The 14,732-nt window shown below is 40.2% G+C and overlaps 1 protein-coding gene across 7 annotated transcripts in view; it reads left to right on the top strand.

Annotated features, from left to right (window-relative positions):
- Positions 1-14,732, top strand: part of ABCC1 (ATP binding cassette subfamily C member 1 (ABCC1 blood group)) — a 53,660-nt gene that overhangs the window by 25,052 nt on the left and 13,876 nt on the right. For all 7 annotated transcript variants that reach the window (XM_061474252.1, XM_061474257.1, XM_061474254.1 and 4 more), the window contains 9 exons: positions 7-99; positions 1,239-1,442; positions 3,819-3,965; positions 4,343-4,430; positions 5,824-5,893; positions 6,952-7,078; positions 8,279-8,455; positions 9,454-9,621; positions 9,994-10,171. In XM_061474252.1, the coding sequence (XP_061330236.1) occupies positions 7-99; positions 1,239-1,442; positions 3,819-3,965; positions 4,343-4,430; positions 5,824-5,893; positions 6,952-7,078; positions 8,279-8,455; positions 9,454-9,621; positions 9,994-10,171 (1,252 nt within the window). The remainder of the gene's footprint in view (positions 1-6; positions 100-1,238; positions 1,443-3,818; positions 3,966-4,342; positions 4,431-5,823; positions 5,894-6,951; positions 7,079-8,278; positions 8,456-9,453; positions 9,622-9,993; positions 10,172-14,732) is intronic.

The raw sequence follows: 14,732 nt of genomic DNA on the forward strand, positions 1-14,732 counted from the left end.
TTTCAGAATTTAGGTCCTTCAGTGCTGGCAGGTGTGGCTGTCATGATTCTTCTGGTTCCGATAAATGCCGTGATGGCAATGAAGACAAAAACCTATCAGGTCAGAATCTTTATACATGTGACAGTGCTTTTAAGAAACATGTTCTGTTCTTTGGCTTGTTCCTGTGGTTTGTCCTTTTATTTTTTTTCCTTCCCTCTATTTATCCCTTAAAGAAAGGAAAGGGAAAGAAAGGTCAGAGGTGTTGTGTATGCAGAAAAAACAAACACATGTATTTTCAGCCTTACAGCCTATCTGTACATAATGGTCTAAAAAATTTTCCAGTATTTAAGAGCAGGGTAGCAGGCTAGCCAGCTTCATGGAATACCTGATGACTGGATTGGAATTAGTTTAGTATTATCTCGCGTAAGAACTGAAGGTGCAAATGTAAACTACTCTCTGCCTAATGAACTTTAATGAGTGAAATATTCACATTGGCAGGATGGTGGTTGCAGTGTTGGGGTGTGTGTTCTTTGTTCATGTCTGTCTTCTAGGAGAAGTCTTAGTTGTTGGAGGAGACTTATTTAGCTCTGGATGTTCATTGAAATATCCCACAGCATTTAGTTGCCACATGGAAGAAGTACGGATATCAGTTCTGTCACAGCCACACTTCCACTAGTAACAGCTGTCTGGGATAGCTGTACCAGTGCAGTCTACTGACTCTGCCTAGTGCTGAGTCAAAGCATCATTTCAGCTTTACATTGCTCTTATTAGAATACTTTATGAAGACAGAAGTTTCTTCTTACAGCTCAATGGAAAGCTTTTTGCCTTAGCACACCATAAGAAAGCCATCAGTAATGCTGAAAATGAAGCAAAACCAAATGTGGTCTAAGGTTGGATACAAACTGCACATTGCTGAAATTTGATTATAGTGGCTTATTTTTTATCTGCATTGTACCTAGGAGGAACCTGAACCCCAGGGCTCTGTGATGGAGGGTTAAGCTCATTTGACCCAGTGCCACAGTTGTTTTGATCTTGGTTCGGATTTTTAGTTGCATGAAGCATTCTTTTAATTTAAACCATTTTGTTAATTCTGCATGTTTGTTTGTTCAGATAGCATCTCAGATTTCCTGCTTGGGAAGCTAGTAAGCTTTTGATGATAATGAGGTAAATTTTGCCATTGCAAAATGCAAAGCTCAGAATTTTGTGACTCTGCCAAGTATTGTGCTCTGCTAATTATTTTTTTGCAATGTTGTTTTTAGGTGGCTCAAATGAAGAGCAAAGACAACAGAATTAAGCTGATGAATGAAATTCTCAATGGGATTAAAGTTCTGAAACTTTATGCTTGGGAATTAGCCTTCAGGGAGAAGGTATTAGAGATCAGACAGAAAGAACTCAAAGTCCTAAAAAAATCTGCTTACCTCGCTGCAATGGCAACTTTCACTTGGGTTTGTGCTCCTTTTCTGGTAAGTGAAACAAATCTAGAAGTCTGCTGTCATTTTTGGACTCGTACTTTCCAAGGCAACACTTGAGAACTTGTTTTTGTTTTGGATTTAATGAGTGGAAGAGTTAAAATGCCCTCTGCAACAGTGGGAAGTTGAGCACTTGTGTCTCCACTTCTCCATGAGAAGACACTACTGTTTTGTTTGAAACTTAGCAACATTCCAGTTGGAATTACTCTAGAAACTTCTAATGGCTGAGGTATTTAAAAAATAAAAACCTCTTCTGCATCCCTCTCTTATTTTTGGTGGTGCACTTGAGAGCATTACATGTACTGGCAGATATAGAAGAGGTAACTAATGGGTACAGTACCCTCCAGGTGTTAGGTATAAAACTTCCCTTATTTCACACTGTGGAAAGGTAAAGCCATTGCGTACCCTGAGATTGCTCCTGATTCTCATATAAAAAAAGATATTCTTGGTATGTGAAGCATTCCCGTTGTGTTTGTAGTTAGCTTACATTTATGCTAATAAAAGGGAGAGAAGGGTGGGATCACATCAAATGTCTTAAGATCCTATTGGAACAATGGGCCATTGCTCTTGTCTGCAGAAGCAAATAAAAGGCATGACTACATTAGGATAAAATATGTGCCATCCCAGTTGAAGGTGTTTAAGTGTACTTTCCAGTCTCAGATTCCTTCCCAACAAACATTTTTAGTGTTTACATTATCTTTTGGGCATGATGAAATGCAGAAGAAGCAGTGCCCTGGATAGGAAACATCAGCTGCATTCTTAAGTGAATTCTTTTCTAAAAGAAGTTTGAGATGGTTTTAATATAAATACATTATTAAATGAAGTTTCTAAATAAAACTCTGCAGGTGAACTCCTTAATGCTGTTCTGTGGAGTCTGAGAAGACAAATTTGCCTAATGAATAGCTCTGTTTCAGTGCACGTTGTGAATCTGTGGCAATGGTCCTACACCTTTGGGGATGTGCTGCTGGGGTAGAATCAGTACAGCCCCAAGTGCAAGGTTGCTGTTTAACATCCCATTTCTTGGTTTTTTTTTTTTTTTGTTCTGTTTTATGTGTTCTTCTGAACTTCTGATCAAAGAATTATTGTGGATGCCTACTTGAAAGTACTTTTGACATGCAAAACTCTTTTTTTCCTCTACTCCTCCTCCTGTTTCCTGTGGCCAGGGCTCTGCAAAACATTTCTTAATAATGGTGTCAGGAAACTCTTCATTCTGCAGTGCCTCCCCTACTGCTATGTGTGCTGACAAGAGTATATTTTAGACTGGTAACACAAGTGTGCAGACATGCTGCCTGTGAGGTTATTCTTTGGACCCTGCCTTGTTTTTGATCTCTGTGGGAGGGCTTTCTCCCTGGAACATAGTTGTCCAAACTAAGGACTGTACAAACAAGCTACTGTACCAGGCACAGTGGAGTCAGCCGCTGTGCCAATAACAATACATGTCTTCACAGCAGTCAGATTTTTAACAGAAATACTAATGTCTTCATGGATGCTGGGCTCCAGATGAGACTGTTCCTTAGGCATTTGAGCTAATTGTTTCAAGTCTTGTGGGAGGGGGAATGCTAAAGTTTAGCCTACCTTAATTTCTTGTTTTAAGTGGCAGTCTGTGGGAAAGAGTTGCTGGATCTTGTGATATACTGAGGTATGGGTGTTGTTACCATGGAAGAAAACACTGAGGGGAATAGATCTGAAAGTGAACATTTGGTTTTACTTCGTTCAGTTTTGCTATAATTTAACACATTTCAGAAAAAGTAAAGAAGTATACAGATTTTTAAAAATTATTTTTATACCTTATGCCTGATGTTAACAGTGTTTCAATGTAATTTTCTTCTTCAGCATGGATCATGAGTTTTTCTGTTGTGAACTGTTGAGGTACTATAAGGCTTCATCTTTGTAATGCAGTAGTGTTTCAAGTTTCTTGGAAAACAAACTGTCCATTATAAAGTGAGCTGTATTTGAAAATCTAGGTTTGTAGTAGTCTCTACAAAATACAAAATGGAGTATTTCTAACTTCTTTGTCTGTATATGTTTCTGATCCGCTATCTGGTACCATGGGGAGTGCCTTAAAACTGAAAGAGAGCAGCGAGAAAGGCTGGTGATCCTGCCTCTCCTTCCCTTCTCCTGCAGCATGACCACAAATATCCTGGGGCATTGTGTGAAGACAATGAGCCCTTGACACCTGTCCAAGAGGAGCCATCAGCTTCTTTTTACAACAGTAAATTTAAATCAAATGTTTGTTTTGCAGAAAGTGTTATCAGGAGCAAGGAAGTTACCAGAACATTATTCTTTGATTCCAGTTGTCTATGACTGTGTGGACTCCTGAGTTAGTGGCTTTAAAGTTACAGTAACTGTATCCATTAAACTGTATTTCAGGTTGCTTTGTCCACGTTTGCTGTGTATGTCACAATAGACAAGAACAACATCTTGGATGCTCAGAAGGCATTTGTCTCCCTAGCCTTATTCAACATCCTCAGATTTCCATTGAACATGCTTCCTATGGTTATCAGCAGCATAGTAGAAGTAAGACTTTGTCATTAATGGGTGTTTCTGTGCAGAAGTAGCTGCTGGGTGGAAAGATTACATTTGTGTGCTTAAAAGAATGTCCACTGGTGAAATTCAGCCACCTCAGAAAGGGAGCTTTGTATTTCCTGTGTGTTAAGTGCTGTGCAAGCAAAATTATCAGTCCCAGTTATGGTGGATGGTATTCCTGAGATCAACCGTATTTCTTGTGGTTTGGGAAGTGCGAGTTTGGTCAATGTTCATGAAACTATACAAGTGGATTCAAGGACGGATTAGGAGTGTGTAATAATGATGTAATACATATGTGATGCAAACCAACAAACTCTTAAATATAATGAGCAGAGTGTAAGGTAGTTTTGTATCCCTTTCCCATGCAGGCCAGTGTCTCCTTGAAGCGCCTTAGGGTGTTCCTGTCTCATGAAGAGTTAGATCCAGACAGCATAATCAGGAGTCCCATCACAGCAGGTGAATTTCTTTTACTGTTGAAAATCGATGTGTACAGGTTTTGTGTGGCTTTGCAGTGTTTCTTCTGCTTACTGTAACATTTACTGCCTTTTGATGTATTTCACTGATAAATTTTAGGCAGAAAGCAGAGAAAGGAGTTTGTAAAATGAAAATATATAAAAAATTTCTAATGCCTTCTCAGTCGTTAGATGAATGGTTACATTCAGGCACAGTCACTTTACAAATTACCTGTTAGACTGTTTTCAGTGTAGGCAGTTAACCGAATCATTAATGCTGTGCCAAACCCCAGCGTTTTGAAGAACAGTCATGTAATGCTTCAGCACTTTTGAACAAGAAAAGATTAAGTCCCTGTTAGGGCAAAATGCCTCTACTTTTGGTTCTGTGTGGAGCGTTGCTTCCAGTGTCACTTCCACTGTATCTAGTGTTGCTGGTCCAGTTACACAGAGCCATTTAGGAGACAGATAAGCATGAAGGCAGATTTATTGAAAAAACTTGTGCCCTTTTCTTGGAAAACAAAACGTAAGTCAGTAATATTTAAATGGTTTTGCTTCCATCCTTTTTACAAAGATAGTGAAATCCCACTGGCTACCTCTCATGCGATTAGCTGAACTCTGTATCATTTGGAACTAGATGATCTTTAGGATCCCTTCCAACCGAAATCATTCTATGATTTAAGTCACTTTGCTTTATGGTAAGCAGCTTTCTTTCGGGAATATCCCTTTTCCCTTCTCAGCTGATAACTATGAATATATTGCTCACAAATCTTTAGTGTATGGGTTTTTTTTCTGTCCATAATGGGTTGCACTTATATGCTAATGTACATATTTGCCTAGGCTAAGTATTCATTGCATATTGGTTGAATTCAACTATTCTTAGTTGTTGCTGTAAAAATCTGCCAATGCTAGCACCATACAGCATGTCACTGAACAGGATTTTTGGTTATTTTATTTGGGAGTTTGAAATTTCTATTTTTTTTTCCTATCATTCTTGTATTAACTTGGCTTCCCCCATGGAACTGGCAGTTTAGCTGATGCTTCCACTGAAGCGCACATCAGATGGAGACCTCTAGTTTCCTGAGCTGAATTTGCATGTTGCAGTGGAGTTGCTGGATAAAGGAGTGTGCAGATGAGTAAGTCAGGATCTTTGTGTAGCTGACATTCAGGCACCTCCTGGTTACTGAATAAAGTGTAACCTCAGAATCTCTGCTGTCTTGATAAATTCGGTAAAAGCAGAACACAAGCTTTTGGTAAGCAGTGGGTTGTTGTTCTGCTGGAAAAGTAGCTTTACACCTCTTCCTCTGTGTGCTTAGATTATCTTCTGTGGCAGGTTCCACAGCATACAATTCAGCTGCTTCCAATGGCACTTTAATAAATACGAATTTTCTTTTTCTCAGGTGAAGGATGCATTGTTGTAAAGAATGCAACGTTTAGCTGGTCCAGAAATGATCCTCCTTTACTGAACAGGTAAGAATTAGTAATCTTTATTCCATTCCATAATCTTGCTGCATCATAAAGGATCTGTATTTGAATTATAAAATCTTCATGCAGAAGAGTTTGTTGCCATAAAGGAACAGGAGAACAAATAACATCTGTTCTATATATATATATTTTTTTTTTCTTAAACCATGGGTTTCATGAGCTAGAGGAATTTACAAAGTATGTTACATGTGTGGAATGCATAAAGGGGAGTAGCAGTGGATGGCTAGCTTGGGTCAGGTGTCCTGTCTCTGCTTCTTCCCGGCTTCCCCTCCTCCCTGGCAGAGCATGAGCCTCACAAAGTCCTTGGTCAGGGTAAACATTACTTAGCAACAACTGAAAACATCGGTATTATCAGTACTGCTCCCAGGCCGAAAGTCAAAACACAGCGCTGCACCAGCTACAGCGCTGCACCAGCTACCAAGGAGAAAATTGACTGCTACTGCTGGACCCAGGAGAGGTGAGAAAGCGTCAGAGATTCCAGGTCTTGGTGTGTGCTGCAGATGGGAGGAGCTCCATCTAGAGGAAGCAGCCAGATTAGCACCTCTTGATTATCCCTACTCTGTCCTGGTTTTGCTGTGTCTTCAGTCTTCATTTTAAGACCCTATTCTTGCTGAGCTGTAGCCATTCTTAGTACCCGTGCTGGAGGAAACCATTGTATGACCTTGCACGTGGTATGTTTAATTTTGGCTGCTCTTTATTAGGCCTTAAATATTCTTTGGTACAAGGGTACTGTTTGGGAAGCATCTATTTGTATTTACATTTGTGTTCACAGCATTTGAGAGAAATATTGGACAGGTGGTGTTCAGTGTTGTTTTTTCCACACCCCCCCCTTACATATTAAGGTGCCATGTCCTAAGAAGAGGACCCCTTGGTGCTTTCTGAATGAGAGGTTTATGTTTTCATACAATTAAAGTTTCTATGCTGTGCCAGCATTTGCACTGGATGTTCACATTGCTCCTGGGTTTATATGGTCTGTTCAATGAACTGTTTAACTACTGGGATGTGCCAGTAAGTGAGGCTGAATTATGTGCACTTTATTTCAGCATTAATTTCACTGTTCCTGAAGGCTCCTTGGTAGCTGTTGTCGGTCAGGTTGGCTGTGGAAAGTCTTCACTGCTGTCTGCATTATTGGGGGAGATGGACAAAAAAGAAGGCTATGTGGTTGTCAAGGTATGATGTGTCAGAAGAACTGTTCAGCTATTTGTGGGTATGGCCAGAGGGATTCTAGATTTCCAAGTGATCTGGAGAGGGGAAGAGACAGCCTTTCAAATTAATGTGGTTTTAGCCTGATTTGCTGGCAATCCATGTATATCCCTTAGCCTGCACTCTGTGTGATTGCCTGTTAAGCCTTGACCCAACAACTTCTAAATATGTTGGTTTCAGATTTAGCCAAATAGACAGAATAAAGGAGGTTTCAAAGATAAGTATTCTGGTCTGGTGAGTCTTGTTGGCAGACAGGTGGAGAAACCCTATTATATGTAGTCCAGACTAAGGAACAACAGTATTGGTTCATACCTTCTTAGACACCTGAGAATTACAGTGAGAAAGGGTATACCCAGTTACCCAAACATGGGAAAAGCTGCTGTTGTAATTTGTACTTCCTTAGACATTGGAGTTGCACAGAGCTCACAGATGAAAAATGACCTGTAAGTAAATAAGTAAAAAATCATTGGTTTAGATTTTGCTGCTGCTGTAATGTATGGAAAGGGAATTATTTTTGGAACAAAACAAGTATGTTGCATTTAATAGAATGCACATGTGCTCACCTCTGAAATTCTTCTGGGGAAAATAAAAGCAGGTGAGATCTGAATCACCGATTATTTGTTCAGGAAGAGAAGGCAGAACTAAAAACAGAATACATTGCAGTACCTCAGGCTCCTCCTATGAAGTGACTTACATGAAAGCTACTTCCCCTTCTTTGCAGAAATCTCTTGGCAGGGATGCATTTGCTAAACACTTGCATTCCAGATTAACTTGTTTTATGCAGAATATAATATGTAATTTTATGAAAGAACTAATGACTATTCGCACTCAGTAACTGTGCATTCTCTAAACAAACGTTTCCTTCAAGTTTACATTAGAGAATCATATTTGTTTGAAGTTCTTTTTACCAACATACTTTCTATGTTTTTTACTTTCTACAGTTTTCTAACAACATACTTTGGTACATTCATTTATATAGAGGTTTATAAAAATAACATTTCGGAGGAGAGGGTAGCACAGCGGCTACTTGGTGAAGTTTTGAAATGACCATAGGTGTTTTGTGAGGTGGTTAGCGCTGCCTGCCTCACAAAGCCCTCCTGCACTTGGACTTTGTGTGCAGACTTCTAGTCTAAGGTACTAAATAAGGAGCTGTTATTTTTCTTGCAGGGCTCAGTAGCCTATGTTCCTCAGCAAGCCTGGGTCCAAAACGCAACTCTGCAAGATAACATTATCTTTGGAAGGGAGATGAATGAGAGCAGGTACAAGCGTGTGATTGAGGCCTGTGCACTGCTGCCTGATATAGAGATTCTTCCTGCAGGAGACAAAACAGAAATAGGAGAAAAGGTATTTAAATACCCACTCTACCATAGCAGTGCTATTGCTTGTACTTATGGCTGTATGACTTCTATTCTACTTTATCTTAAAGTTGTATTGAAGGTAAAACATTCACACTCAAAATCCTCTAGAAAAAGAGGCAAATTTGAGTAGTATGTTTTCCTTGTCTTTAAGCCACAAAGGGAAGGAAACCTCCCCACCCCCCTAATTACAAATGCAAAAGCATCTTGCAATGGCAATTTTTTATCACAGAGCAGAAAAAGTATGGAAAAAAGGAAGAGGAGAATCTTCTGAATGCTGCAGCTTCATTTAAAACAAACACCCCCACCCTCCACCCTCCCAAAACCAGCTACCACACAAAACTGGCTCTTAGTTGCAAAAGTGTGTGGTGTGGGATTTAGAAACTTGCATGGATGGTTGTAGTGCTCTGCTATGGAAACAGGACTGGTCATCCCCTAACCATGTAGCTAGCAGGGTACATGCGTATAACCTGCCTGGCATTCTGCTGGGCTGATGTTCTGCAGAAGAAAGGGTATGTACTTTACCTGCTGACTAGTTGCAGGAGGGGTATAGCTGCCAACTGACAGCCCCAGATTCAGCAAAGGATGCAGCTTTATCTTCCTTACTGGTCAGCAGGCCAACCAAATTGTAGATTGTAAACAGAGTTTGTTAAATCAGAGGCAGCGCTGCAGAAATACAGGTAAGAAGTGGCCTCTGAATGTACAGAGTAGGTAGGTTGGTGTGGATTAATTGCTTTATAAGACTAGCAAACACTTGACTAGCCCCTTACTGACAGTGAGAACCTAATAGATGTGCTTCTTTCCAAGAGGATTTTGACTGTGATTGCTTATACTCTTGTGGTAGTGAAATTATTTGTGATGGAGATTTGCTTCTACAATGCTGAAATTTTGCTGATTTGCATAAAGCACCTTTGACTTTATGCACAAACTGGCAAGACATCTCTTTCCAGCTGTAAATAAAGGGATCCTATTTTCTTGTTTCCCCAGGGTGTGAATATGTCTGGAGGACAGAAGCAGCGAGTCAGTCTTGCTCGGGCAGTTTACTGTAATGCAGATGTTTGTTTATTTGATGATCCTTTATCAGCTGTTGACGCTCATGTTGGGAAACATATTTTTGAAAATGTTATTGGACCGAAGGGAATCCTGAAAAATAAAGTATGTCATAATGAGCTACTTGTCTCTAGAGAATGATTTGAGTTTAAAAGATTCCAAGTTTGTCAAGTTGCATATTCAGACTTGTTTCAAACATCTGAAAAATGAAAGTATCCTTCTGAGATTTTTAAAGGACTGTTACAGAACATCTGAGTTTTTATAATTAAATGTGCTCTGGTATCTGTAATTCACATTTTTCTGATGGAAAACTCAAGACAAGGACAGTATTTTTCTTTAAAATGCTAAATGCCTGTCCGCAGTTCTTATTGTATCATACGCAGAATTCAAGCAGCATGAGCAGTAGTTCAGCCATTGTATTTAACTAATCTCAGATGTTAGAAAAACCTTTGTTTTTCTTTTTCTTTTGCTATTTAGACCCGGGTTTTGGTAACCCATGCGATCAATTATCTGCCTCAAATGGATACAATTCTGGTAATGTCTGATGGAGAAATCTCTGAGATGGGCTCCTATCAGGAGCTGCTGAAGCAAGATGGGGCTTTTGCTGAGTTTCTTCGTACATATGCTAATACTGAACAAAGCATGGAGAACAGTGGTAAGCTTACAAATAAATTCTCTTGGGATAAGCTGATGTGTGGCATGTTAAGGGAAAAATAGTAGCACTGGAAGTAAGGTTAAAAGAAATTACTGTTTCTTGTGATATCCCTATACATAAAGGTGCTTATTTCTTGAGGGCATTGAAAGTTGAGATTATATGCACATTCTTTCTTAAAAGTTAGCAAAATGTGAAGTAGATCTATAGTAAAATTCTTTTCACTTGAAGCATGGGTCAGGTACTTGTGAGATCCAAGTAAAGGCCAGCAGGGGTTTATACAGCCTTCCTATGCTTATTAGGATATGTCTTCTCTATGCAGATAGTTCATTTGGGGGTGGGGAGGAGGAAGCAGCAGCTGGACAGTATCTAGCAGATACTCTTTTCTTCTGCTTTACAAACCAGCTGTAGAGCTGCACTGATACAGGAATGCACTTTAGATATTTTACCTGTAGATGGTCATAGTATTGGATTTTAATAACGGAACTTCGTCTGTTGCCTCCATCCTGTTTTCTTCAGTGGTTTGCTTGTGTTGATTTCCTGATACTCCCTCATAAGCTCATGCTGAAAGTATGAGGTGCTTGCACTGTGCTGGCTAAGTTGTTGCCATGTGCTTGAGGCTGCTTTGTTAGCAAGTACCTGTTGTTGACTGCTGGAGAGCAGGCTCTCCAGAACAAGAAAGGGATTGAGATTGCTGAGTATTATTAAAAATCATAGGGTCTTGGGTAAACACAGAGTAGTCTCTGATGGGACTCAGCCTGAGCTAGCTGGAAAGGATCTGTACCCCCAGTTTGAAAGAGAGGCTTCCTTTTGTCTGAAGCCTTAAGATGGAGCAAAATAGAAAACTCAGTGCTTTCTCACTGGAATACATTCTGCTTCTTAAAGGGTGGTAAAGCCTCTACTTCTCCCCAGCCTCTGAGATTTGGCTGAAAGTCTGCTCCCCATTGCCTCCCAGGCCTTCTGTCCCATTGAATTCTTGAGGGTTACTTGCTGTCAGTGTGCTGTACTGCTTCCTTTCCCATCCTCAGCTTTATGGGGTTTCTTCTGAGTGTGGAAAAATGCCCCACTCAAAAGCTGCCCCCATGTGAGTCTGCAGGATGGCTCAGAGGGAATGTGTGAGCTTTCCCTTCTTCTCAAGCATCCTACTTGACGCATAAGGCAGCGACAAGGGGTGGCAGCAGCAGCTGCTCAGCTACAGGGAGTGCAGTGTGCAGCGCAGTTGCTTTCAGTTGTGGGTACGTGAAATGGATGTTCTACTGCATCTGTGGTGTGTAACCTTCTCCAAAGTAACTGGAACTACTTGTAACCTACCAGGTTGCATAGAAAGCGTCCAAATTAATTTTGCTTTTAGTGATTGCTCCATTCTCTGGCATTTAGTATGGCTGATCTGCTGATGCCAGTACTACTCCTGCCTGTGCAGATTGGTCTGGAGTCATGGATGTGCCCTTGACTCCTGTGACTCCTTTTTTGATGTCATCCTATGCCCCCATCTGGATGTGTTCTGTGTTCCTCTTCTCCCTCTCCCCCGGAGGTGTTCCTGCAATACCTCTTGGTCTAGAGGTAGCAAATAGTTACTTTAAGATCACCTTTCTTGTGACTGTTTTCCCTTGTCTCCCATAGAAACTAATGCAGCAGATTCAGTTTTTGGTTTAATGTATGGGGGAGTTGGGGTTTTGCTTTTTTTCCATATGCTTTCAGCATTAACTTTGGGTTGTCCTTTGAAAGCCTAGAGCTGTATTTACTGTTTGTGGGGAGTAGGAGTGGCTCCAGAGAATTGAAACTGCATCTTAAGGTTGAAATATTTTTTAACTGTCTGGTTCATCTTTAGTCTTGACTGCAGTGCCTGATAGAGATGTACAGCACAATTAGTAACTCAGAATCTGATTTGCATTGTGTGGGCTGTGCTTCAAGTATTTGGCTCCCCAGTATTTTACTCCATGACTTTGCACTCAAAAAAAGAGCTGCAAGACCTTTTAATGGCAGTTCAGTGCATTTTTTCTTTTTTTAATATGAGAAATGTCAGGCTCCCTCTGTTTTGGCTTGGAGGAAAAGTGGGGTGAAAGTACTCTGAGAACTGCTAAGGCTCTGGACTGTACGGTTGAGTTCAACAATCTACATATCTTGAACTGTCTTGATGTGTCACTTGTAGCTATCCAGTTTGAAGGTCTTTGGCTTTTTTTTTCTTAGATTTTGTGGACTTAACTCCCTAAATACCAGCTCTTGTCCCATACAAAGTAGAAATGTGGTGTCTGGAAAAGGTAGTATGGTACATGAGTAAGATTGGCAGGGCCTTGTTTGGCCTCTATAAATTGCTTCCCAATTGCAGCATAGAGGGGAAAGAAAAAGAATTGATTTATTTTCAAGTGCTAAGTTTGAAGGGAAGACAGCTTCCTGGCTTTGTATGGTACACTAGGTACTAATGTGTATTTCATTATAAAAACGAATTCTGTGTGATGAGCTGGGATTTCATATCTGTAAGGAAAAGTGCCTTCATGATCAACGCTGTCTCCCAGTATAGCCTATCATGCCTCTTTTTTGTGGCTGTGCTTCTTTCTAACAGCATGAGGCTGAAATAAGCTTAATAGCAATGTTGGATAGTGATAGCTTGAATGATGCCTGTAGGGATGGTTGAGTGCTTCTCTCCTTTCTGACTCTTTGGAAGGCAAGAGTTAGGTATGTGCTGGCTCTTTTCCAAATGTTGTTGTGATAATTCAGGAAACACATGTCTATGTTAGGAAATGATCTTAAATTCTTTTTACTTCTAGCAAAACTTGACTCTTTCCTTTCTCTCTCGTAAAGTAAAAGCAATCTGCAGCTTCTGCCCCAAATGGTAGAAGCAAATACTCGCTTAGGGTGAGGGCTGTTAGGGTAGCAAGACGCTTGGAAGAGTGAAGATCTCCCTATTTTATACTAAACTGTCTATGCAGGATGATGACTGGGGGCTACAGAGTAGATAGGATTAAGTAAACCTGTACTACTACAGCTCTCCTCTCAGAATAGCAGAGCTGTAGGAGGAGATATGGAGCCATGTGGACAAAAGTTGCCATGCTGATAGGTATATCACATGATGCTTTGCATCTTCAGTGTTAAGGTCAGGGACTTGAATGAAGTCTCTTCCTCACCACTGGGGAAGATGCATATGGTAGTGTCCTGTGCACAGTGACGTTTTTCTGTGTTTTCTGATTGTTAATAGGAGGCCACTTTAGAGTCACTTTTTTTGATCTTTCTTCATTAGTGCACATATTGAAAGAAAGGCAGTTTCTTGATCATTCACTGGGGGCTATCCAATTTGGATTTTTCTTTTTCCTCAAGGTTGTCTTTTCTTGGCTGTATATAAGGCTTGGGATTAAAAAGAAGTCCATTTCAGCAAATTTGATCCTGCCTTTGGCATTTGTGGCTTTGTGGTTTAGGTTGTGCTATTTGGGTGTGTTTGTGTTTGTAAAGAGTGAAAATGGCTGAGTGTGTTCTGGGAAAAGTTAATTACGTATACTTTTAGATTCAGATCCTTCATTAGAAGGAGCAATGCAACCTCTGGAAACAGGTAACTGCTTTTCTGCCATGTGACTTTGTTAGTGTTTGCATTGGAGTAATACGAGTAGCTGCAGTTCATTTGCAGGTGATTGAGTTGTTACTAGAAGAATTTTGTCTGCACAGTAGAAGGTAACTGCTTGGTTTGCATGGTACTTGTTTGTGTGATGCTACAAGAGTTGGCTTGTCAGCTTGTAATTCCATCAGAAAGAATTCTTTATCTCAAACGCTTCCATGAGGAAGTTTTAGGTAAACGTTAAAGATGCATGCTGGGCTTAAAGCTGTAGTGAGTGTACCCGGGGAGGCGTCATTCAGGAATGAGCCCCAAAGGTCTTTTTTCTTCTCATGTGTTTTCTGTACTTTGCAGCTGTTCCCGTTTTTAGAATTTCTGGACACATGTTTCAGCAGCCCTCATTTCATGAGCTTGTTCCCTATGTGCACGTGCCAGATCTACGATGGCATTTTTCATTTTCAGGAGTTAAATGCAGAAGAAGCAGGATATCTTTGTAGCCTACAACATGAAATCAAATTTAAGAGCTGTTAGGGGAGGATGGTTTATTTGTGGTATCGCTTTCTTCATGTGGGTTTAGAACTTCAGTGATTCTCTCAAGCAATATGAGGCTGGAATGCTTGCTGGTTTTTAGAAGGGAGCCTTTAAAAATAAATACAGTCCAGTGCTTAAAATAACCAGTAGTCCCATACTGGCTTCCTCTTACCCATGTAAATAGGAACTGAGTCATTCAACTTTTCACTACTTCAGATTTTTTGCCTTTTTTCTGCTTCTGGATCACACTGAAGAATTTTAACTTTGGGTGTTTAGAGTAATGAACCAATATTCAGTTTGCAGACACAGAAGAGAACAGCTTTATGTCCAAGCAGTCCACACTTAATGTACTGACGAACTGGGTTTTTTTTTCTGTGTGTGTATATATATTTTGCGTTAGTATAAAAACTTGAAAACTTTAGGCTCCAGATGGACACAAATGTTCCTGCGTATCTTCTGAATAGATGCAGGTGGGGTTTTCTGTTTGCAAAA

Source organism: Pezoporus flaviventris, unplaced genomic scaffold, assembly GCF_033815535.1.
Source record: "Pezoporus flaviventris isolate CSIRO_AGI_PZ_B2104156 unplaced genomic scaffold, CSIRO_AGI_Pfla_v1 ptg000078l, whole genome shotgun sequence".
In the NCBI taxonomy this organism is placed as follows: domain Eukaryota; kingdom Metazoa; phylum Chordata; class Aves; order Psittaciformes; family Psittacidae; genus Pezoporus; species Pezoporus flaviventris.